The sequence below is a fragment of the Podarcis pityusensis genome (genome assembly GCF_964106645.2).
Source record: "Podarcis pityusensis genome assembly, chromosome: 1".
Taxonomy (NCBI): domain Eukaryota; kingdom Metazoa; phylum Chordata; class Lepidosauria; order Squamata; family Lacertidae; genus Podarcis; species Podarcis pityusensis.
This window is the reverse complement of record NC_138028.1, coordinates 88,659,313-88,685,795: the sequence shown is the minus strand read 5'-3', so window position 1 is coordinate 88,685,795 and position 26,483 is coordinate 88,659,313. Positions and strand designations below refer to the sequence as shown.

At 44.6% G+C, this 26,483-nt stretch overlaps 1 protein-coding gene across 2 annotated transcripts in view; it reads right to left on the bottom strand.

Moving 5' to 3' along the window:
- Window positions 1-1,581: 1,581 nt before the first annotated feature.
- The window catches only part of IGFBP2 (insulin like growth factor binding protein 2), an 85,857-nt gene continuing 60,955 nt past the window's right edge, over window positions 1,582-26,483 (bottom strand). The window contains exons 2-4 of one of the 2 annotated variants that reach the window (XM_081008796.1): window positions 17,964-18,163; window positions 7,682-7,822; window positions 1,582-4,377 (exon numbers count right to left, since the gene is read on the bottom strand). In XM_081008796.1, the coding sequence (XP_080864922.1) occupies window positions 4,210-4,377; window positions 7,682-7,822; window positions 17,964-18,163 (509 nt within the window). In that variant the 3' untranslated portion in view covers window positions 1,582-4,209. The remainder of the gene's footprint in view (window positions 4,378-7,681; window positions 7,823-17,963; window positions 18,164-26,483) is intronic. The other variant, XM_081008797.1, reaches the window with a different exon arrangement.

Below are 26,483 nucleotides of genomic sequence, written 5' to 3'. Positions count from 1 at the left end.
CAGTCCTGCTCCGTCACAGAATAATGGTATATCAATAATAAGTTTGTAAGAACTAAATGAAAAGCATGCATGGGGAATGTTGCATTTATATGGGAAATAACAAACACATCTCTTCTCTGCTGGGCTGCGCTGCTGTGATACTTAAGCTTCAGTTTTACAAATGGCCTCATGTGGGAGCTGCAGTTCCACTAGTTCCATTTCCCTCCTGGCCTAAGTTATATTTGATCTTGCCTTTTCATTTTATAAATGAGCTGAGACAACTTTATTCAAGAGCATGCAACTCCTTCTGTGCTTACCTAGTTGTCCTTAGCCCCCAGCTTCTTGGAAAGATGCTGAAAGAGGCTCAAGACATATTTGGCCTGGGTTTTTTTTTAGTGTGTACATGGCTTCCCCAGACAAAAGAGGCTATTTCTATTTTGGCAGTGGAATTTTAGCTTGAAGTTCTATCAATCCCCTTCATTTTATTTACCTTGCCAAATTTTTGTGTTTGTGTGCACTTTGAAATGTATGTGTCAAGATGTGTCTGGTCTTTTCTGTTCAGATGATGCTAAATTTGTAGAGCTATCCACTGTTTTTCAAGGTAGATTTACCTTACCTTACCAAGACTGTCCCTGACAGTCCTACCAATTAGAAAAGTGTTTGCACCTGGGAGCAAAGTGACACACTCCTGTTGTGTGGATGCTAACTCATACAGATCACACAAAAAGCTGGTCATGAACAACAACACCCCTTACTGAGCAGACAAATAGGATCAACAGCTGAAGATGTGTACAGTCATACCTCGGGTTAAAGTTGCTTCAGGTTGAGCATTTTCGGATTGCACTCCGTGGCAACCTGGAAGTAACGGAATGTGTTACTTCCGGGTTTCGCCGCTTGCGCATGCGCATGCGTGGAAGGGGCAAATTGTGACCCGCGCAGACGCGGGTTGCGTTTGCTTCAGGTTGCGAACGGGGCTCCGGAATGGATCCTGTTCGCATCCAGAGGTACCACTGTAGTGATGCCTAATGAGAGCAGTGTTTGTAATTTGCAGGGGTACCTTGGTTCTCAAACGCCTTGGTACTCAAACAACTTGGAACCCAAATATTGCAAACCCTGAAGTGTTCCGGTTTGTGAAATTTTTTGGGAAGCCGAACATGCTCTGTTTGGAGTGTCACACTTCCGTTTTGAGTGTTACGCTGAGGTCTGTCTATTTTTGCTATTTATTTTGCATTTTTTGTATTTGCGGCTCTTTCTGTTTCGTTTTTGTGACTGTGTGGAACCCAGTTCAGCTACTGATTGATTGATTGATTCTGTGACTGCAGTACATTGGTATTGCTTTCATTTTATGGATCAATGGTCTCATTAGATAGTAAAATAAATGTAAAATTGCTGTTTTAGGGGTTGTTTTAAGAAGTCTGGAACGGATTAATCCATTTTGCATTCCTTTCTATGGGAAAGCGCACCTTGGTTTTGGAACGGACTTCCGGAATGGATTAAGTTTGAGAACCAAGGTACCACTGTATCATTAAGCTGGCTTACCTGGTGAATGCTGATGCTCTTGCCCTGGGCCGCACACGATACAATAAACTGCAGGACAACACATTTTTTGTTTGGCATCCCATTTAATTTATTCCAACTTTCTCACAATTTAGCAATCAAAACAAAATAGAAAAAAAGCATTGTGATTTCTAAACAGGAGTACAAATTTCAGTTGTGAGCTGATGCTTGTGATGTTCAAATTCCTCTTCAATGTGTATCAACCACAAAGAGCACCATCTGCCCCCTTACAATTTTTAGGTGTACTGAATCTGGATGCCTCTCAGAGGGGGAAAACCCAACAAAAACAGAAACATACATTTATGCCCCCAGAACTTGGGAGGTGCTTTGATGTCCTCACTGATGCTGAATGCACCACAGTTCTAGGTTTGTACTTAAAAAGAACCTAAAGGTAGCTAAAGGTAAGTTTGAGAAGCAGCTGATGTTCCCCATCAAGGCACTAATACTAATGTTCGTGGGTGCTAAATAGATTGAAAATGGGAAGCAGTAATGAGATTCTTTTTTTTCCTTCTTGCTGTGTGGGGAATCCCAAAAACAATACCACTTTCTGTTTTCTGAGCCTATGGGTTGGGGAAATGTCAGGCAAAATTGCCTGGTACTTAAAAAGGTAATCTCATCACCACATTAAGACTCTTCATTTCATCCATCCATCATTACAGCAGGCTAGAATGTGCCATATTTTTTATCCAAATGGTCTAATGGGATGGTCATTGAACAATGTCCACTCCTAAAAAGTCTCCAGTGTACTTGAGATCCATTTCCATCATAACCACTTGCATTGTTGCCCTTGTTCTGTACTTCCTCACAGAGCAGGCACCCTCATTCCACAAACACTTACCTAGCATTTTGCAACACCTTTGTTTTCTCTATCCTGCATAACCCAGCAAACTACTCAATGACTGCTCGCACTGTTTTGCATTAAACATTTAAATTTCACCTCATTTCTTCTATCTAATCTCTGCCTTGGGGGGCGGGGGGCGGGAAAACCCAACTAAGAAAGTCAATCTCTATGAGTCATTTATTTTAGGGTGGTGTGTGGTGGCATTTTCACACTGTTCATTTACCACCTCATTTTCACAATGGAGGTGAGAGGGAATAATAAGAGTAGTTGAAATCACCTCCAATTACTAACCGTTGCATAATGGTTCAAGACACTTCTCTTCCAAGATGGCGGCTAGGACAAGGAAATTGCTCCACTTGTGAAAACGTGGTGGTAAAGTAAAGCACCTGCTGCACTCATGACGTTTGCAGAAAAGGGGTGGAAACTATATTGCTTGGGTTTCCCCCCTCAAAATACTGTATTTCAAAAAACAAAAGCACCCAACCTCCAATGATTATACTAAGTACATGAACCTAGCAGTTGTCCTGTAAATATAAATTGGTATATATAATAAAAGAAAATCTAATTGTTCATGCAGTTGCTAAATCAGTTTTCAGCATTTGCATGATCCACACAAAAGCCAAATCAAGAGTGTCTGAAATAATATCAGAGAAGCTCAATCTATTCTTGGGAACGGCATATTCAACACCACATCACCCCAGCTCCCAGATATTAATTATTATTCTGTACATGTGTATATATGCATGTGTGTCCATCATCTTCTCAGTCTGCATTTCGGGGGATTACCGCACACTGTATAAAGTGTTGTTTACATATTGCATTGCTCACCTGGGTCCCACGCAAAAGGAAGGAGGGACATTGGCAGCAGCTTAAAATGTGGGTTTTAAATGGGTTTTTGCTTCTTGGGGGGGGGGGGGGGGAAATAACAACAACTGAATTCTAAGCTTCTTCCCCCAATCCCTGACCCCTCTCTTCCCTGCTTTTGAGTTTAATTCTGATCTGAAGGAGTTGACTGCCTAGCATTGACATTTTCTGTGTATTAGTGTTTCTTAGGATGCATCAAGACTGAATGCAATACAAGGTCCTACCTAACAGAAAGTTGCCCAGAAGTGCAAAATTCTTAAAGAATAAGGCTCCCAGGGCAGGGAAAGAGAAGGGGTTGAACTTCTATGTCAAGTGCAATGCCTTGTGGAAGAAATTAGTGTCAGGAAGTAGCTCCCTCCCACTCTATATGCTTTCTGTGTAGCAATTCCAACTGAGTATGTGCTGGACAAGGATTCTCTTTACCTGCTCAATATATGCTACAACCCACACAATAACAGGGGAACAGGTTGTCAGGGCTGTGTGTAGCAGGCAACATGCAGTATTTACAATCTTTGGTCTTTGGTGTGTGTGTATGGCGGGTGGGGGCTGGGACAATTATTCTCCCATCCAGCATGATCACCCGGGTTCTTTGGAGAGGCCTGGGTAAGCAATTCAACAGCCAAGAGGGAAGGTCAGCTCCCTTGTTTCTCCTGCTTGTTTGCTGCAAGGCTACAAGTGGTCTAATAATCGTGAAACCTCTTAGGCAAAAGATTTTTTTAAAGGTTTAGAAACCAGTCCCCGTCCCCACCCCTGCCACCAAGCCCCTTTGCAATTCTTCCCCAAGGATTTAAAGGCAAGCAACTGGGAGGCACACGAAGCCCACAAAATGTCGGGACCTTCTGGAATACAAGAAAAGAGAGAGAGAGATAAAAATAAGATGCATCGAAACCCATGTAAAATCCAGCGCTGAGGCAAGAGGCCAAGCTGCCTGCCTGCCAGCGAGTGAGAAAGAGAGAGAACACGTCCATCTATTGCACATGCAAAGCATGCGCTCCCCGGTCCTCTTGCTCATGCACAGGGTAGAAGAGGTGGCACTCAGGATCTCCACGGACAGTGGGCGACCCCTGGATGATTTTCCCAGTGTTAGGGTTAACGCACCAGCATTCTCCGCGCTGGCCATTCACCGACATCTTGCACTAAAGGTGGAGAAGGGGTGGGGAAGAGAGAGAAGAAGAGAACACCATTGACTTAGGCAGACTACATGAATTGGAGCACATGGAAAACAAAGCTCTTGACTTTTGTTATGCAGACATTATAGCTGCCGGGTAGTGGAAGCTACACCAAGTGTTTCAGAGCAGCCTGCTGTCTAAACAAAAAGTGAAACGGCCCACGTCACACAATGCTTTCTTCCTTTACAGACAGGGAAGGGAAGAAGCAGTTTACACCATTCACCTCTAAGAGCAGCACCAGTGGGCTGGAGGTGCTGCAAGAATGCAAGGGAAATCCCTGCCTGCAACTGTCGTGCAGTGAGAACATTGAAGTTTCACTGTAACACCCCATCAATACATCCCATCAAAATATACAACCACCTCTTGTGGTTTTTTAAAGGGACCAACATCATATTTAGGGAAAGTCTGAGAAGATGCAAATGTTCTAGTAGGGGCTTTCTCATATCTGGTGCAAATGGTATATAGGAACAAGTGTGCAAGAGATACGCTTCTTCTGCACCCACCCACACATTACTTCTACAGTGGATTTAACTTGTGGCTAGGATTCATAAGCGTCAGGGATCCTGGAGTGTTCACAGATTTCACCATAAGCAGAGCCGTAGCTAGGTGATCTTGCGCCCCTGGCAGAACCGTCCAGATTGTACCCTCTAGCTATGGACAAATTAGCTTTTCTTTCTGCCTCTCCTCCAACCCCCTCCCCCATTCAATTCACCCTCTATTTAAAACCATTTCTTATGAGGCAATAATCAATATTTATATTTATGGACATATTTCTAAGCCGATTTTGCGCCCCCCCCCCCAATCATCTGCACCCCTGGCAGGTGCCCACCTTGCCACCCCCTAGCTACAGCCCTGACCACATGTAAGGTTTAAATTGGCTTTCCTAAAAATCAGCAGTGATACCAGTTTCCTGGTGGGAAACAGGAGAGGAACATGTGTGGCAAAGGAAAGAGGGAGGGGAAGCTTCATGGAAAGGAGTGGGAAAGAGTGGTCTGAAAAGGAAAAACTCTGCTAACAGTATATTTTAGCAAAGATCACTCTTTTCACATGCTACCATGCATCAACTGCAAAAATGTGACAACAGTGGGGAGTTATGTCATTAGTACTTGACATTTCAAAAGAGAAATTCAGCAGTAAAGTGTTTAGCAGTGGAGTTAATGCATACATAACAAGGTTGAGGCCACAGAAAGATCTCAGCGTACGGAATGCAAAAAACGATGAGCAATTCTTATACTAAGATTCATTGCTAAGAAGGATTTGACTATCCTAGCTCTTGAACCAGTAAGCATAGCGCTAATAGAAAGCAAATGAACAAGGCATCTATAAATACATGTCTCTGTAATACCAGTGTGAGCAACCAAACTTCAGGCAATACTGTTTTTCTTTTTCTCTTTGTGGCAGGGATGAACATGACGGGCAAGGGCTGTACAGGTCCGAACTATGTATGTACCTGCCTGCTTCCTGAGTCGATGGAAAATGTTGGTGCAAGACAAGGCAGTGTGAAGAGCAAGCTTCACTCAGCACAGCTAAATCCCTTTAGGGAACTAATTCATTTATGGGGGATTAGCCACAGCTGTGGGGTGTGGGCCTTGCAAGGTAATTAGAACCTTGGGGGAATCAAGGTTGCCGCTTTCATCTCCCCCAAATGGGGAAAGTTGCATCAAAGCAACCACACCCTACATTTAGGTCCACACCCAGCTTGTCCAGCAGGACTAATAAAAAAAAAAAATTATGCTTGCTAGCCTTAGAAAGGGAAAAAGCAGAGAGATACATCTGCCAAGTCAACTTTTAGAGAATAACAAGTGCTCCCGCTAAGAGACCCCAGATGGGCAGAGGAAGGGGGGTGCGGTAGATGCAGGCCGCCCCTGGTGTCACCACTGGGGGGGGGTGACAAAATGCCAGGCGGCACTCACCGTGGGGCCTGCAGCATGCCTGAGCCGCGCATCTCTCCTGGGCTTGAGCAGGAGAGAGCACGTGCAGGCTCCATGCTGCCCAAATGGTTCACTTGCTGCCTCCCCCCCCAGCTTTAGGGCAGCTGAGTGGAAAGAGGCAGGCAGACTCCAGAGGCCCTGCCCTCACCCTGCCCCTATGGATGGCTTGCCCTGATCCTGGGTGTGCTGCCCCAGGTGCCCGAGTGGCTTCCTCCGTCACTGACCAGAAGTATACTCCTGGCTCCATATCCCTGAGAGCTGCTGCTGCTCTTATGCCTTATTGCTTGGGTCAGCAGGATGCAAGGTCCAGAAAGCCCTTTTCTCCCTTAGAGCTTGATCCACACAGCATTGCCTGCAAACTCAAAACTTTGTGAGCTGAAGTTCCCTCAAATGCCGTTAGGCGCATTTGCTGTCAAAGAACTGGCGGGCATATTTTTGGTGTGCTTTATCTCCAACCCAAAGTTGAGGTTCTGGATTGAATATGGGATGTGGTACAAGGTCAGCTGCTAACCTAGAAGTGCAGCTTTTGCCTGCTGACCAGGAGAGCCCCATTACCTTCAGAAGGTCGCCATTGTTGTCACAGTCCCATGCCCAAGTGATTACATAGAATCATTGCCACAAAGCTTCCTAGGCCTGCTCGGCGTCCTGACCTCCCATCCCCTGATAAACTTCAACCAAGATGTCAACTGAACTCTTATTTCATTCCTGCTCATGAGTGGAAACTGAGTTTCAGAACAAGGTTTGCAAGTGAAATATGCTTGTTGTTGAGTGGCACATAAGCTGAAAGGAAGACTGGTAGATGTATCTACCAGATTTAGGATTCATACTACCATTCTGTATTCCAGATACAGTACATCCTTGGGACCTGTAAGACTGGATGCAGGAAAGCAGGCAATTTCCGCCACTTGGCAAACAAACAACAGGAAAAGTGGGGCTTTCTCTCGCACCATTACAATTTCCCCATGAGCTTTAAGAGCGGCAGGAGCCAATGTGGTGCCCTCCAAATGTTGTTGGGACTCCTAACCCCATCAGCCTCAGCCAACATGGCCAATGGCCATGTATTATGGGAATTGTAGGTTCTGAAGAGCACTGTGTTGGCTGCTAGAGAGCATCTTGCTAGACAGAACCAGATGGCCTTTTGGCCCAATTCTGAAAGGATATTCATATGGTATTCAAACATGCCAAGAGTCCTGTGCTGCCCATGCTGATCTCTGTTTAGACATGCTGACCTGCAAAAACCAGAACCGGCTGAACCACCCTGCATACTTTGATCAGCACCGGTGATCCCTCAAATGACAGTTGTCTGAAGGACCCTGCCCCCAATCACCCTCTGCACTTGCCTGTTTGAGATTGTAAAGGCCTTGCTTGTCGCAGTTTGGAATATTTAGGGAATAGAGGTGCTCCAAAGGACCGCGTTCATCTGGCAGGCGCATGGTTGAGATGCGTTCCAAGACTTGATCTAATTCCTGTTGGCAGGGGGTCTGCAAATGGTCAAGAAAGCGGAAGAAAAACAAATGAGGAAATCAGGCAGGGCCCAGCTGGCACAATGGAGACAACAATGGCTTTCACCTTCTGACACATGTGGGATTTAAGTTCTTGCTTAGGGTAGCTATGCCGGTTCCGCCCCCAAACCCACACCTGACTCCTTTTCATCCCAAAGCATCAGAAAAAGTATTCTAGCACACCTCCCTTCGCCTGTAGTCACACCGTCTCAAGGCTGTTAAACATTTGCCAGAAAGGATCAAAGTGTTATGACCCAATGGTGATTTGCCCAAAGACACAACACACTTGGTATATATGCAGCTCATGTCACTCAGTGTCAAACGATTTGAAATAACTGGCTTGCATCATCTTTGATTAATGGATATGAAAACAAAAACAATACAAGGGGATAATGTAACAAGGATGATTTTTTGGTCTTCTGAATATACTTCTTTTTAGACAGGGCTGGGAAGAAGAACTATTGAGAGCGCTTTGCAAATATTTGTGCTTTAAGACAGTTTTCTACCATTTCTTTCTTAGAAGAATCATAGAAGGGTAGTTACATGCCCAATTTCCATGGAGATTCTCCCTGTGCCAGTAAAATTGCAAACTTAAGTTGATCAAATTCAACCTCTTCTCAGGGGGAACTTTGATTTATAGCCTCAAAACAAAGTTCAAACACTGGATAGAAATCTACATCCACTACACTTATTAAAAAGCACCAATGAGTAGCTCCTCAAACTATGGGAATAAAAAGATTGTGGGTTATAAAACAATGAAACCCACAAACCCCAATCTTCATGTTCCACCAATTTTGAACAAATCATTGTCTCCTTAAAACCTCCTAAAATAGTAATGGGGCCAGGCTGATCATCCCTCTTGTGATTTGAACACTATTCTGAAGAGTGACTGGAGAGGTAGAAAGAGAACCTACAGCTTCATATTAACTGGCTAAATTTTGAGTTTAGCACCACTATAGGGAATATGCCACTGATGGCATTAACCCACCAACTGCCTGTATACACTGGGAAGAATGGAAACACTTATAAGAACCACAGTGCTATGATGGGAATATGGTGCCCTTCAGACATTAGAGGGTTGTTCTCCATAGCAGAGAACCTCTTATGACGCTCCTATGATGGATTTATTTCTAGACCGCTATATCTTAGAATGTCAGAGAAGAGTGCAATGCTAACATATAAAACACCAATTAAAAAAAACCAAAAATACAGATCGTCTTTAAGGCAGCTGGCTAATCAAAGATAAAAATTATACAGCTGCAACCGACTATCTGCATTAAGAAGTTTTCAAGAGATGTCCAAGGATGCCTGTGGAATCTCTGCTTTATCTTGTGGGACTCATCACAGTAAATGCCCAACTTTAGCTGAGGTTGGTCAGGGCTCTGTAACACAGGGGGACAACTAACAGGGATCCTCTGGATGATTGGGCTGGGATAGAAGGGCTCAGGCAGTCCTTATCAGCCCTCCCCGCATGGAGACGCTTGATCACATGGGTCTTTCCAAGGTTGATCATATGTGATTGCAGCCTTTTAAATGCTAGGGGGAACATAGGGACAACCCATGGCAAAGCACCCCCCAACTAGGCTCCTGTACAGTTTTAAGAAGGCCACTGGTGTGTTCTGGGATTCTTAGAATCAGAAGAGTTGGAAGGGACCCCAAGGAGCATCTAGTCCAACCCTCTGCAATGCAGGAACATGCAGCTGTCCCTTATGAGGCTTGAACCTGCAACCTTGGTATTATCTTTTTTTTTTTTTATAAAAATTTTTTATTGGTTTTACAGAAAAATTTTACAAACAAATAAAAAAAGACATACAAACATGTAAAATTTCATAACCTTTTTTTCATATCCCTCTCTTCTCGGACTCCCCCAAACCTCCCCTTCCTACATCCCAATTTCCAAAATTTATTTCAGCAAATTCTAATTAATTTTATCAAATATATTTTTTCTTATTCTTTTCTTCAACTTAATCTTATGTCGCTGTAATCTCCTTTTCTTTCTCCAAACCTCGACATTTTAACATTCCTCAATTTTATAATAGTTCTTAAGATAAATTTTAAATTTCTTCCAATCTTCTTCCGCCGTCTCTTTCCCCTGCTCACGGATTCTGCCAGTCATCTCAGCCAGTGTCATATAGTCTATTACCTTCATCTGCCACTCTTCCAAGGTGGGTAATTCTTCTGTCTTCCAATACTTTGCGATGAGTATTCTTGCTGCTGTCGTAGCATACATAAAGAAATTTCTATCTTTCTTTGACACCAATTGGCCGACAATGCCCAAGAGAAAGGCCTCTGGTTTCTTAGGGAAAGTACATTTAAGTACCTTTTTCATTTCATTATATATCATTTCCCAGAAAGCCTTAATCTTCGGGCACGTCCACCAAAGATGATAAAAAGTACCTTCCGTTTCTTTACACTTCCAACACTTATTATCAGGCAAATGATAAATTTTTGCTAGCTTGACTGGGGTCATGTACCACCTATAGATCATTTTCATAATATTTTCCTTTAAGGCATTACATGCCGTAAATTTTATACCAGTGTTCCACAACCATTCCCAGTCAGCAAACATAATGTTATGACCAATGTCCTGTGCCCACTTAATCATAGCTGATTTAACTGTTTCATCTTGTGTATTCCATTTCAGCAGCAGATTATACATTTTTGACAAATTCTTAGTATTGGGTTCTAACAGTTCAATTTCTAATTTTGATTTCTCCACCTGGAATCCAATTTTCCTGTCTTGTTTATGCACCTCCATTATTTGATAATAATGGAGCCAATCTCGAACTTTGGGTTTCAATTTCTCATAACTCTGTAACTTCAATTTATCTCCATCTTGTTCCAAAATTTCCCAATACTTTAGCCATTCAGCTTCCATATTAAGCTTTTTCAGCGCTGTAGCCTCCAAAGGTGACAACCATCTAGGGGTTTTACTTTCCAACAAATCTTTATATCTTATCCAAACGTTATATAATGCTTTTCTGACAATATGGTTTTTAAAGGCCCTATGCACCTTAATTTTATCATACCATAAATATGCATGCCAACCAAATGTATTGTTAAAACCTTCTAAGTCCAAGATATCTGTATTCTCGAGGAGCATCCATTCTTTCAGCCAGCAAAATGCTGCTGCTTCATAATACAGTTTTAAGTCCGGCAGGGCAAACCCCCCTCTTTCTTTTGCATCCGTCAGTATTTTAAATTTTATTCTGGGCTTTTTGCCCTGCCAGACAAATTTTGAGATATCCTTCTGCCACCTCTTGAAACAATCTATCTTGTCCAGAATTTGTAGTGTTTGGAACAAAAATAACATTCTAGGCAATACATTCATCTTAATAGCTGCAATTCGGCCTAACATTGACAATCTCAAATTTGACCATATTTCTAGATCTTTTTTAATTTCCGACCAACATTTTTCATAATTGTCTTTATACAAGTTCGAATTCTTAGATGTCAAATAGACCCCTAGGTATTTCACCTTCTTTACCACTGTCAAACCTGTTTCATTCTGGAACTTCTCCCTCTCCATGACTGTCAAATTTTTTCCCAAAACTTTAGTCTTTTGTTTATTCAATTTAAATCCGGCCACCTGACCAAATTCTTGAATTAGCTCCAACACCCTTTTTGTACTAGTGTCTGGCTCTTGTAAAGTAAGTACTAAATCATCTGCAAAGGCCCTTAACTTGTAATGTTTGGCTCCGACCTGTACACCTTTAACCTGCTGGTCATCTCTAATCATATTAAGCAACACCTCCAGAACAGAAATAAAAAGTAAAGGGGAAATTGGGCACCCCTGTCGTGTCCCTTTTTCTATTTTAAATTCTTCAGTTATCACATTATTTACAATCAACTTAGCCTTTTGTTCAACGTATATGGCACCCATACCATTCTCAAATCCTTGGCCTACCCCCATCCCATGAAGATTCTTTTTCATAAAACTCCAAGAAATATTGTCAAAGGCTTTCTCCGCGTCCACAAAGATCAGAACTGCTTTAGTGTTTATGTTCACCTCTAATAATTCCAAAATGTCTATTATGTTCCTCACATTGTCTGATAAATGCCTTTTTGGGAGAAAGCCTGCTTGGTCCTTATGAATCTTCTCCATCAACACTCTTTTCAATCTTTTTGCCAAAATGTCTGCAAAAATTTTATAATCCACATTAAGTAATGATATTGGGCGGTAGTTCTTAAGTTGAGTCTTTTCAGTCTCTGTCTTTGGTATGAGTGTAATATACGCTTCTTTCCACGATTCTGGTGCCCTTTTCCCCTCCAAGATCTCATTACAGACTTCCTTTAATGGTTGTACCAACCACTCCTTCAAAGCTTTATAGTATCTGGAAGTCAGTCCATCTGGTCCTGGAGATTTGCCCAGTTGCATATTTTGAATGGCACTCTCTATCTCTTGATCTGTTATTCTCTGGCTTAGATCCACCTTACTTTGGTAGGAGATTTTTTGTAGTCCATACTTTTTAAGGAATTCATCTATATCCTCCTCCTTCTGCGGTCCTTGTGAATATAGCTTTTTAAAATAACTCAAAAAACAGTTTCTTATCTCGTTAGGTTTAGAAATATTCTTTCCATCCACTTCTAGGCTTGTAACTGTATTTAGTTTCTGTCTTTTCTTCAGTTGCCAAGCCAGAAGCTTACCACATTTATCTGCTGATTCAAAAGTCTTTTGTCTCATTTGTTTTATCTTCCATTCAATCTCTTGATTCATCAATTCCATATATTGTGTCTGGTATAACTTAATCTCTCTCAAAATCTCCTGGGACTTTGGTTTTGATCTCAATTTCTTCTCTCCTTCTTTTATCTTTTCCAAGATCTTATCCTTCTTCTCATTTTGCTTTCTCTTTTTTACTGAATTTTGTTGAATTAAAAATCCTCGCATCACTGCTTTACTTGCGTCCCATATCACTCTTTTTTCTACATCAGTTTTTAGATTTATTTCAAAATAGTCCTTTAAAGTTTTTTGGGCCTTTCTATGGATCTCCTCATCTCGAAATAGGTTGTCATTCATCCTCCATCTGAATTGACCAGTTGCTGTAAATTTCATCTCCATCTTCACGGCGTTATGGTCGGAGCAAGTCTTTGGGCAGATTTCCACTTTCTTAATCTTTGGAGCCAACCCACTAGTAATCCAAATTTGATCGATTCTGGTCCAGGTCATCATTGCTTCAGAGAAGAAGGTTCCCTCTCTCTCGAGAGGGTTCCTTGTTCTCCATATATCAATCAAGTCCATATTTTCAGTCATTTCAAAGAAAGTCTTTGGTAGTCTCCCATCTCTGGTAATTACCTGTCTTTGTGCTTTATCCATATTTGTAGATACCACTCCGTTCATATCTCCCATCATGATTAATTTGTAATCCAAATAGTCCAACAATATCTCATGCAACTTCTTAAAAAATTCTGACTTCCCTTCATTAGGTGCGTAGATCCCTAGTATCAAAAATTTTTCACCTTGAATTTGCACTTCAATTGCCAAATATCTTCCTTGCTCATCTTTAAATATAAACTTTGGGGAAAGTTTTTCTTTTGCATAGATTACCACTCCTCTTTTCTTAACTTTATCCGATGAAATAAATTCTTGGCCTAATCTCTTATTGACGAGTAATTTCCTATGCAATCTTGTTATATGGGTTTCCTGTAAACAAATTATGTCCAACTGCTCTTTTTTCAATAAATGGAATATATTTTTCCTCTTTCGCGGAAGGTTGAGTCCATTACAATTCCAGCTTAGAAGTTGCAGGGCCATCCTGAGGCTATTTACCTCCTGTCGCTCCGAGTAGTTGTTCTTCTTCTGTCGGTGATTTCAGTCCAAACGTCAGGTTTAAAATGTCTGTTGCGTCTTTCGTTTCTGATGTTATTTCCTCTCCGACTGTTCCTTTCAGAAGGTCTTCCCTGTAGTGATTTAAAAATTGATCTCGATCTTCTACTGATCTTATCCTTATTTTCCTACCTTTGAATTTAAAAGATAGGCCTTGCGGGAATTCCCACCTGAAAGGTACTTCGTTCTTCTTCAGCAATCCGACCAGTTCTTTATAGTATGTTCTTGCGTCTAGGATTTCCTTTGGAATATCTTTAAAAATCTCCACAAAAGACTTTTCAATCTCGAGTGTTCTTTGAAAATGCAAGCTCAATATTTTATCTCTCTCCTCTCTTGATCTTAATGTTATTAGGCAATCCCTTGGCTTCTTCCTGCCTTGTGCTCTTCCCAGTCTAAAAGCAGTGACTATTTTAATTTCTTCCTTCTCTAACTCCTGTTGCCAAAAATCAGAAAATTCTTTAGAAAGGAAGTTCGCCAAGTTGTCTCCTTCACTTTCAGGCACCGCTCGTAGTCTTAAATTTCTACCTCTCCTCTCCAATTCAAGCATAGACAGGGCCAATGTATGATCTTCTAGCTTTTTGCAAACTGGTACAATTTTTTCCTGTGTAGCATCCGCCAAGACTTTAACCTCATCAGCAGAGACTTTGGCTTCTTCTGCGATTTTACGTATATTAGCAGAGTCCTCTAATATTTTATTAATAGATTCTGTATTAGATGTCACCCTTTTCCCTAATTCATTCACACTTTGTGTATTCTGATCAAGTTTGATTGAGAGTTCTGTCAATTTTCTACTATTTTCCGCCCCCTGCTTTGTCAAAGATTCCAAAGACTCATTTATTTTAACCAAAGCTTGTGTTACAGGATCTGATGACATTGTTGTTCTTGTCTGACCAGTTGCAGCTGGTGCCACTGGGATGCCTGGGACTGAAACTCTTCGCTGTGAAGGTTTTGCTTTGTATTGTCTCCCAGACCTGGTTGTTGTCTCTTCTGATGCACCACTCATGCCTAGCCAAGGTCACTCTCGCAGCTGTTAGTTGTTTTTCAAGGGAAATTTCCACTGCCTTAATAGTTACAACCCAATTTGCAACAGTTATCAAAGTGCCCTCTAGGGGAAAAAAGTTTCCAAAACTAAACAAAATGTCTTACAGTCAAAAATTCCCCTGAGGTTTCCCAGTAGTCAATTGTAACAGTTCTTATATTTTCAGAGTTCAACAAACCAGTAATTTAATGTCTCTCCTGAGCTGAGTAGTTTGAAACAATGTAACAATCCAAGTGACAGCTCACTGACAGTTCTCTCTCTCCAGGTTCCTCTGCCCCGGCAGTCCATTTCAGGGGTGTTTGACACAGCGATAAAAAGTTTTAAAATCTTTTTCTGGCAGGTTCTAATCCCAAATTCCTCCCCCTTTTGCTCCTGCCTACCAAAAGGGGGAAAATTCACAGTTTATGTCTGGTTCTCTTCACTCTTTGCGATCTCTCAATGGTTGCAGCTTTTAATCCTTCTTTGCTTTATCCTTATGCAGTCCGGGAAAGGCTGACTTCCTTACTTTAAACCAATCCCGTTTTCAGCCAAATTTCAAAAAGATAATTGTAAATCCCAATTAAGTCAGTCTTACTCACTGGTTTTACTTTGTAATCCAATTTTCAGGAAGGAATCGGCGCTCTCCGGCTATGGCGATGCGGCTTCGCTTTACAAGCTGGGTAGCGGCTCTCAGCACCGCTTCTCCCCCCGCTGCCGTTCCGGAGCCTTTAAAAAGGCTCCCTTGCGATTTCGGGGGGGCGCGATGGTGCCCACCGAGCCTCCTTGTTCACAGGCTTCCGCGCCTGTAATTTTTGAGGGTCCCCGCTTCGCCGTAGCGACAGGACCCGAACTTGTAAAGCAGACCCCCTCCGGAGCTCGGAGGGAAATCCGCCATTAACCGATGGCGCCGACCGGAAGTCATCAGCACCACGCTCGAACCAACTGAGCTATCCTTGTGATCATACTATACAGTCTTGCTATTTGCCACAGAGTTCAGCTCTCTGAGATCTCTCAACTTTTATTTTCTTAACAACAACGGTAACATGTTCCTGACTCTTTGGGCTGTGGAAAAATAGGAACTGAATGGGAAAACAACTGATGAAATCAAAAGAGGCAGTGGGTGCTGTAAAGAGTTTCCAATAGTTAGGAAGCAAAGTTATGGCACTGTGTGTTACTCTTTACCCCATGGCTAATGGTAGCCTCTGAAGAAATGCTGCAGAAAAAGAAAATCCACATAACATGTTCCTGCTCTGCATAGTGATGTACAGACAGCAGAATTCAGCTCCTCTTGGCTTGGATGTTAGGCTATAGTGTGGCCCAAAAATTGGGATATTTTTAGCACACAGTTTATATATACACATATCCCTGGCTATGCTGCTGGTGGTAATGTGACATTTTATATTGCCTCAGGTTGTAATATCCAGTCTGGGAGTGTGCACAAAATCAGTTCCTCCAGTTATCATGAAGGGCAAACATTACCATTTTGTATACGTCTTGATTCGCTGCTCTGCAAGCTAATATGCATGTACTGTGAAAGACTAAGCTCTCCCACCACCCTGATGCTACCTTCTAATTCCCAGTGGCATTTGGTCATGTACTGTATACAGGATCCTCTTCAGCTACCATGGCTCTCTTAAGGTATCAACCATGCACAGAAAGTTGCTGCCCCAGCTGCAATGTTTAACACTACCTGGCATACATAATGAAATCATCCTACCGAGACACTCCATAATCCCACCAATAGACCCCAGACCAGGAAACACATAGTATGATGGTTGGGATCCATTGCTGTTCAAGGTTTAAAATTTTACAGCCTATATAAAGAATGCAAACTTTCAGAACAATCCTAAGCATGCTTACTCAGACATGTCCAGTGGGGCTTACTCCTTAATACTCCAGCCATCTTCATATCAGTGGTAGATCTTGTTCTGGGCAAATAGCTGGGCAAGGAATCTTTCACAGATCAATTGCCACGGTTCTTTTCCCTGTTCTGGGTGGGTGGTTTTATTTAGTTTATTGACTCTACAGTATTCCATAAGTTATAATCAGAGCTATGTGTCTTATCTGATTGGGCCACCAGTACTCTGTCCTCCTCTTTTGATTTTCATGATTGCAAAGGCCACCAACAAGCTGACAGCATGCCAGGTCCCTTCAATTGCTTTGAAGAGACTCTGAAAACCAATTTTAACACTCCGGTCCATCAGTTTCTGTCCAAGAAAGCATCCTGAGTACCTTTCAGCTGCTCGGACTCTGCCTGGAACCCAGCCCGTCAGGGAACAGTGAAGCCAACTAGACCAGCGTGAGTGTGGCAATTAAAAGCACAGAGCAGGAGAATGGAAACCCCCGGGAAAAGCAGTAGCAGCAGCAGCAACAGCACCAAGACTGCTCTGGAGGCATCAAAGCAATGCTGCTCTGGGAGCCTCCAAGAGTTGTGGCTATAAGACCAAAAGCTTATGTGGCATCAGTTTCACCCGACAAGTGGGGGAAGAGGATCCAAAGCTAAATTAGAAAAGCTATTGATAGGAATTATCCCTGCACTCTGGTTGATGATGCCAGCTGTAATCCTGAATGACAACTGTGTGGCAAAGTCCTCCTCCTGGGCCCTGCCAAAATCCATCAATCTCATGAAGAGGTATCTCATGTTCTGTTTGTTTGGCTCTATTTTCCTCCTCGCTGTGCTGTCTCATCTCTTCCCATGGCCTGGCCCCGATGTAACCTTCAGTACTGTTTATGACGGGAGAGGTGAGTAGAATTCAGTCTCACACAATGAACATTATTCATTTGACAAGCAGAAACTCTGTGGCTCAACCTCTCAACCTCTGGGTACCCACTCAGGGTTCAAAGAAACTCTCAGCTCGCCCACAAAAGTCTCACAATGAGAAGAGTTCCTGGAAACAGCGGACACCACCCTAGTTTCTCACTCTAGACTTCCTTTTTATGGACAGGCTCAAAGTGGCTGGTACTTTCTCAGGTAGCCCAACAGCTGTGTCCCATTCAGCTACACTCCCCACACCCAGTTCCAGCAGGTTTGTTGAGTTTCCTAGGGGGTCCAAACGATGGGAGAAGCTCCCACTCCTCTACTCACAGCACGTTCTTCACTCTCTGCAAGTCTCCTCCAGCTACTAATGGAGAGTAGGGGCAGGGGTGCCTCTGACAGCTAGAGAAAAAGCTCATCATGTGATCATCTTCTAACTACATATAGTCCCCACCCCAAAGAATAACAACATGCTGCACCCTTTCCAGGGACTTGAAGACCATCTCCCGCACCCGTTGTTTACCTCACTCACCCTGACTGATGGCGAGTGGAGGTGGTGCTTGGTAGGCTTGCCCAGCTGTTTTTGCTGCTCATTCACCTTCTCACGGATGACGGCGAACTCCTTGCCATTTTTAGGGGGCTTTATCCGTCCACTGCCACTCACCACACTGGAGGCGGCATCCACCACATTCTCTGCAATAGATACTTCAGTATGTTCCTCATCTACACAGACAAAAAAAGAAATGGAGGGTGGGAGAAGAAAGAAAAGGGGCATCAGCAAGGCTTCTTTCCAGCCGAAACCCAGTTCCAGCACCTCTCAGGTGGGCACCAATGCCATTATAAGAGAACAAGGGAGCTGTTCATGGTGAGTTCCGGCACCTCTTTTTCTAGAAAAATTAGCACTGGTGTATTAGTTATGTTAGCCGCAGAACCCAAATGCTCTGCCCAGAGATCCCCACAATGGAACAAATGGGGGAAATCCCCACAGGCCCACAGTGAGAAGAAGAAGAAGAGTTTGGATTTGTAATCCCGCCTTTCACTCCCCTTAAGGAGTCTCAAAGCGGCTAACAATCTCCTTTCCCTTTCTCCCCCACAACAAACACTCTGTGAGGTGAGTGGGGCTGAGAGACTTCAGAGAAGTGTGACTGGCCCAAGGTCACCCAGCAGCTGCATGTGGAGGAGCAGGGAAGCGAACCCGGTTCACCAGATTATGAGTCTACCATTCTTAACTACTACACCACTCTGGCTCTCAGCATGGGATATGAACTCCAGTCACAGCTATGTGGAGGTGGCATCCCAGCTGTGTGAGATTCCAAAAAACTCCTCCTGCAGAGCAGCCAAGGCAAGGTGGAGCTTCTGTTTTGAGGAAACATTTCCCCCACCCCGTTCCAGCCTTTAAATGCTTGGTTACACAAATTGTCAAAAGTATTTAATAATGCATTTATTTCAAATCAGAAGTCGCACATGTCTGAACCGCAGGAGACAATTTGGCTAAGCATTCAGAACATCATGTCCCATTTATACTGTACAGAGAAAGAATTTTTTTTTTTAATGGATAAGCTAAGCATCTTGGTCTTTTAGCAACACCCTATCCTTTGATTATCCACTCCCCCCCCCCCCCACTCAGATACTGTGGGCCAAGTTTATTCCTGACCTGTCACCCTCAGGCTTTCAAGAGGTTCCAAAGCAGAATCTGAGCTGAACATGGCCAAGTGACTCAAGGGTACGGGGGTGGGGGTGGGGGTGGGGTTTGAGGGTCAAATAATTACCCCTAAGGACTCTAATTAAATAATAATAAAAAAGAGGCCCATTTTGGAAAATAAGTAAAGAGAACCAAAAAAGGGAGAAAGCAACTAGATGAGAAATCACGCCAAGAATACAAAAAAAGAGCAACATAACAAAGCAGGCTTTGTATTGTTTATAAACAAATTCACTATCTCATCATGTAACTGAAATCAAATATACAAGATTGTATAACAAATGTAAAGCTCCCCTACAAGACCTTAATGAAAGGCCAGGAAGGGGAGGACAGGTCATCATTCAAGTCATGGCTGAGCTGAAAATATTCATGATTTTAATGATTGGGGGTGAGGCAGCGTGGAAAAAGGTCTCTTGTTCTGGTACCTTCATCAACACTTCCAAGCAAAAATTTCAACTGTTTCTTCAATGTGTCAAAATGTGAACATTGGTTTTTTTTTTACCCTACAGACAAATCTGATTGGCTATGTCATGAGTTAGTTCTATTTCACTGAAGCTGCTATTTCTGACCCAGAAAGATCAGAGCCAGTGAACATTTGGCCTAGTCCATTCTGCCTTAACCAGCAACCTATGACATCTAGTTTTGATTTCAACAGAAGTCAGCTGAATTTGGACCAGTAGCTGTTTGGATGTCGCCAACTCCAGACCAGACTTTTTACAGGCAGTTTCTATGTGTTTCTATGATGAGGCTCAGTACAGATTGGCTGCCAAAGCCTGACCTCACCTGGCTGGTGTAGGAGCATGCATGGAAACATCAAAAATTCCGGACAACTGTTGACTGTGATTTGGCAAAGATCCAGCTGCTCCAAATCTCTTATGCAGAACCTCAACTGTCTTTCTGGCCCGTATGACCCCTAAATATGGCACAGTTGGAAAGTATGGCTAGCAGTGCTGCCCAGTTTTTCACAATTAGTGTGACAAATTCAGCTGCATTTTCACAGTTCTCCCAGGGCTGAGCTGGAGCCATACCAGGAATCAGACCTGGAGTATGGGTTCTCCAACCCCAAATCCCTGCAATCTGTTGCTGGAATTTGGAGATTGGTCTGGCATGCAACTGGCATAGTTCCTTTGATCAAGTCTTCATAGAAGACCAGGGTCCAATTTTGTTGCGCTTTAATGCCTGGGCTGTCCAATCCAATGGTATCATATGGCTCACCTGTCCACCAGGGTCAAAGTTTCAAATTATTACCACCATCTAGCCTAAAATAGTCTGCTGGGTACTTACCAAGGTAGCTTCCTTCCAGCCCAAGATCATGAAGTCCCTTGTATATATATGTGTTTTTATTGTATCACGTTGAGTTTGTTTTGTTTAAAACAACAATCAACCAGTACAGTGGAACCTTGGTTCTCGAACAGCTTAGTTGACGAACAAATCAGCTCCCAAACCCCGAAACCCCAGAAGTAAGTGTTCCAGTTTTCGAACGTTTTTCGGAAGCTGAACATCCAATGCAGCTTCTCCTGGAGTGCAGGAAGCTCCTGCAGCCAACTGGAAGCGGCGTCATGGTTTTCAAACGTTTCAGAAGTCGAACGGACATCCAGAATGGATTAAGTTTGAGAACCATGGTTCCACTGTATATAAATTATATGATTTGGGAAGTGATTAAAAAACTGAAGAGTAGAATCCAATGCAGCACTAAGTGGATGTTCCATCAGCGCAAGGATTTCTGATTGTCCAACAGATTGTTCATCCTCTCTCCTCCCATTGCCTGCCCCTAAATTTGTTCTAGGGGTTACCCACAACCCACGGAGCAAGCAGAGACACCAACTTGCACCAAAGATTGAGGGAGCCATGTGCTTGGCTCTGCGCTTGGCCTCTGCCACCTGATGGTAGAGGACACTGGGGGGGGCACTCCCCAAAAGTATTCGGGGTCCAAAACTGCTCAGTCCCCTGAAGTTGGCACCCCTGGGAGCAGAGGTGGAAACTCTCATTGCGCAAGTCGAAGTCCTTATGTTGACAAAATAGGGCAGGTGAATAATGCCTCAAATAAATTAATGAACTCTCCCTCCCAGCATGCCCTGCTGCCAAGATCCATAATGGGGTTTGACCACTTGTGGCCCTCTACATAGAGATAAATCCTGACCGAATGGGTCATCTTGGGTAAATCTTGTCGAATGGGGCTGACGGCAGGTGGAGTTCAACAAGATATGGAAGGCCACAAATCTATAGCATCAACCTGCTCCAACAGCTTGCATCAGGGGATGATACTTCCCTGCTAATGCATGACACTGGTACATATTTTTTTTAAAAAAGATAATCACCTGATGATCCAGCCATCATTGCATGGTTGGATTTGGGCTTAGCCCCAAGCATTAAGAACTATGCAAAAGCTGAAGATCTGGAACTCAGGATTGGTCAAGAGCCTTCCAGATAAGTGATGCAATATTAACCCCACTCTGCCTCCTCCCCCAATGCATTATCTTCCACTGCTGTCCGGTCTTTTCAGCATAACTGTGAGAGTAGAAAAGGGATTGCTAAGCAGGAGAATGAACAGTATGTTCCAATGGGTGGTTGCTTAGCAAGTTCCTCTGGTTGTCCCGGACGGCTGCTGGCACAGGGATGATCCAAATGGGCATCCCGTGGCCTCCTTTGGCTGTCACCTCCCCCCAGGAAGTGCTTTCAAGCCCTTCAAAAGCACATGGAAACGGCAGCTTTGACAATCCCTCTTCAGCATGAGCAAATCCAGCTTTTAGCAGCATGCCCTACTTGCCCGTTTTGCTCGCTTTCCATTGCTGAAGGTACATATTGGGGGCCTGAACAATGCACTCATTCTTCCCATCCTTCCTTGAGCTGGTGTGATGCTGTCCTCCCCATTCACTCAATTTATAGCCCAGAATACATGTCCCAGCTCCGATGCGTTGCGGCAGCATTCCCGCACCAACCTTTTCTGAACTTCTGCTGGGATCCTTGGGCAGCAAAAGTCTCAAGTCCTCTTGGAGAGGGAAAGATTAGGGTGGATCTCTCCTGCTTTTGCAATGTCTGCTCCGATGACTATTTAAATGCACCAGCAGAAGTTGAACTTGGCACTGAATCACTGTGGAGGCAACCTGCTTTGCCCTGGATATGACCACAATGGGACTCTGAGTATAGGAAAGCGAGAAAGCTATGTTTATTGCAGGAAATACATGCTTGATTGGGGAAAGATCCTAGTTCTATGTAACTAAGGAGGAGAATGCAAAAAGCTACACTTGCTCTTGCATCTTAGATGGAGAGAGGGCCAAAACAGACATCTCTCCCCTAAGGCAAGGCATGGAGAAGAAAGAAGTAGCAAAATGAGGTTAGTGGCCCTAAGAGTATCGTTCTAGCCCTCAAGGAAGGTCAGCAAAGGTTAGAGAACAGTCTAGGAAGCATGGAGGCCCCCCTCTCTATCTGCTCTTTCTCATGCAGATATATCAGCCTCCAGTATAAGCCCAGTTGCATCCCAACACCTCCAACACGTTTTAGTACAGTATGAAGGTAAAGGGACCCTTGACCATTAGGTCCAGTCGCGGATGACTCTGGGGTTGCAGCGCTCATCTCGCTTTATTGGCTGAGGGAGCCGGCGTACAGCTTCCGGGTCAAGTGGCCAGCATGACTAAGCCGCTTCTGGCGAACCAGAGCAGTGCACAGAAACGCTGTTTACCTTCCCGTCGGAGCAGTACCTATTTATCTACTTGCACTCTGATGTGCTTTCTAGGTTGGCAGGAGCTGGGACAGAGCAACGGGAGCTCACCCCGTCACGTGGATTTGAACCACCAACCAGTGGCGTAGCGTGGGTTGTCAGCACCCGGGGCAAGGCAAGTAATTTGCACCCCCTAACCCGTGGATTTTAGCACTCGAGTGCGAGCGCGCCCTCGGATTTTTCCGGTAACACTTGACTTTATAGAATCATAGAATCGTAGAGTCGGAAGGGACCCGATGGTCATCTAGTCCAACCCCCTGTGGTGATGATGATGATGATGATGATACATTTTATTTATACCCCGCCCTCCCCAGCCAGAGCCGGGCTCAGGGCGGCTAACACCGGTAAAATTACAATAGAAACATAATGGGGGAGGGACCAATTTAAAATACAGGTTAAAATGCAATTTGAAAAGCAGCCTCATTTTAAAAGTAGCCCACAAATCAAAACTGTAAGGGGAGGGAAGACATAAGGGTCCCACTGAGTCCAAACCAAAGGCCAGGTGGAACAGCTCTGTCTTGCAGGCCCTGAGGAAAGATGCAGGACCATGCAGCTGTCCCGTGCGGGGATTGAACCTGCAACCTTGACATCCCTATTTCCATAGGGTTCGGGTTTCCGAGTGGCTAGGGAAACCAAGCGGGATGGGGAGGGGAAGCCACAAACATGAGTCTGACCAAACTGCGGGAAGCAGTGGAAGACAGGAGTGCCTGGCGTGCTCTGGTCCAGGGGGTCACGAAGAGTCAGATACGACTAAATGACTAAACAACAACAACAACAATAATAATAATGTATGAAGTTACATTGAAAGACCTACATTGGCTCCCTGTACGTTTCTGAGCACAATTCAAAGTGTTGGTGTTGACCTTTAAAGCCCTAAACGGCCTCGGCCCAGTAGACCTGAAGGAGCGTCTCCACCCCCATCATTCTGCCCGGACACTGAGGTCCAGCGCCGAGGGCCTTCTGGCGGTTCCCTCCCTGCAAGAAGTGAGGTTACAGGGAAGCAGGCAGAGGGCCTTCTCAGTAGTGGCACCTGCCCTGTGGAACGCCCTCCCACCAGATGTCAAAGAGAAGAACAACTACCAGACTTTTAGAAGACATCCGAAGGCAGCCCTGTTTAGGGAAGCTTTTAATGTTTGACGTATTAATATTTTTTTGGAAGCCGCCCAGAGTGGCTGGGGAAGCCCAGCCAGATGGGCAGGGTATAAATAATTTATATTTATTTTTATTAGACACCCCCAAGCCAAGGAGATAAGTAACTCTACAACTTCAGAAGTCATCTGAAGGGAAGTTTTTTTAAATGTTTCATGTTTTATTATATTTTTATCCAAGGTGACTGGGGCAGCCCAGTCAGATGGGAAGGGTATAAATAATAAAATTATTACTATTATTATTATTATTATGGAATAGGGCGTCTCAATTTTCTTTGATGAAATGTTGCAAGGTATTCCGATTAATGCTTTTTATAGGATATTGGACACGGTGCGAGTTTATGGCTGCCAAGTATTGGACTGAAAGGAAGAGCAGCCGGCGTCAGGGAACTGCTGGAGGATGGAGCTTGCAAGTGTTAGAATGCAAAACGCGGACAGGTTCAGGCACGCAAGAAGGTGGGGGAAAGGGGAGCCCGGATGGCTCAGTTTAAGAGCACGGCGCTGATAAGGCCAAGGTTGCAGGTTCGATCCCTTGTAGGGGGGCAGCGGCGTATTACTGCATTGCAGTGGGTGGGACTAGATGACCCTCGGCTCCCTTCCAGCTCGACAGATTCTATGAAAGCGCATGGAGCGTGGAAGTTGCATTGCAAGTAGTACGCAAGGGGGGGGGCGCAAGGGTTGCAGAGAGAGAGGGGGGAGGGAGGGGGGAACTGGCCCTCCGCTGGACAACTGACCCGGCCGGGCTCTGTTTCCCAGGGAAGCAGGAAGTTGCAATCCAAAGTTGCAGAAGCGCCCTGCTCCTTCTTCCGCGGAGGGAAACGCTCCTGCGGAGGTGAGAGGCAGCGAGGAGGCGACGAGGTGAGGCTTTTGTGAGGTAGGGAGAGGAAAGACGGGGGAGGGAACCCAAGGAGGATTTGCACGAGAGGGAATGAAGGGGAAACGCGCCTCCCACGCGGAGCACTTTTCCCCGGGAAATGCACGGGGTGGGTCGTGGCTGATCCGTGCTGCACGCTTGCGTCGTGCGGCCCAAAGTGCTGCAGGATCACCAATGCAAGACCCCCTTTTAAAACCTCCCCCTCCCCCAGCTCTGGAAAAAAGGGGGAAGGGGATGGCGTTGGCGTCGGGGTGCGGAGGCTGCACGTGCCCGGCCAGGCGTCGGTGGCGGCGTCAGCGCTGCTGCAGCGGCTGCTCCTCCTGCGAGCAGTGAGTGGAGCGCAGCCGCAGCGGCGGCGGGGGGCGCGCGCGCTAGGGCGCAAGGCTGGCGGCGGCGGGGAGCCCGGCCGAGGAAGGAACTTGTCCCTTCCCTCTGGACTCGCGCCCCCCGCAGATGTTGCGCCCGGTGCGGCTGGCACCCCTGGCACCCCCCACGCTACGCCACTGCCACCAACCTTCTGATCGGCAAGTCCTAGGCTCTGTGGTTTAACCCACAGCGCCACCCGGGTCCCTTTTAGTCCAGTATAGTGGTCACCTTTAAGCAAACAACATTCCTGTGCCTCACAGTTGTTCTCAAATCTTGTCATAGCAAAATCACCCATAAACCAAGAGAAAAAAATGGAGGCACTGTTGGTGAGTAGCTCCCATGTCCAAGAAATTGGTCAGTCCCTACCATGGATGGGGTTGCACTTCCCCACAGGAGCAGGAGGGGGGTGCTTCTGAATTCAGCTCTGTCATTGTAGACTCAGGTAGCCTCAGTGACTAGAAATGTCTTTTACCAACTGTGGCTTGTTCAACAGCTATGAGCATTCCTGGACTGGGAAAGCCTATTCACAGTAGTTAATGCAATGGTTACTTCAAGACTGGATTACTGCAATGCCCTCCATGTGGAGATTCCCTTGCACTTGATCCGGGAGCTTCAGCTAGTGCAGAAGACTGCAGCATGATTGGTGACGGGAGCGAGGCCTTGTCAGCATAAAACACCTGTGCTCAGAGGTCTACACTGGCTGCAGATTTGACACCGGGCCAAGTTCAAAGTGTTAATATTAGCATTTTAGCATTTTAATTTTTGTATGCTATAAAGGTAGGGTCGTGAGTTTTTCTTGATTTTATCTTTTTGCAAACTGCCTTGAGATTTTTGATCAAGTGGTGCATAAATTTCATTAAACAAAATAAACAAATAAAATTAACACACACTTCTCGAGACTATTTGGGCATCGCATCCTTTTGAGTGAGATTGGTTCTCACCCTGGCAGGCAGGAAGTAGGAATACCTCAGCTAAACCATAGTTTAGTTCTGGAAACTGTCTTAAAGAGCAGGACTCAGCTCCTAAGGGGCCACCACTAAGGGCTGCTTTGCACATTACAGAATGCTGTGGGGGCCATGACGCTTGCTCTCCCACCCCACCCAAATTTCCACAAACACCCCCTCTAGATACATTTCACACCACACCACACCACACCACATCCATCCTGCTTGTCCTGGAGTGTTCTGCTTTTCAAGGGACAGTAGTGAACAAAATGGGGCAGGAAAAAGTCTTTGTGT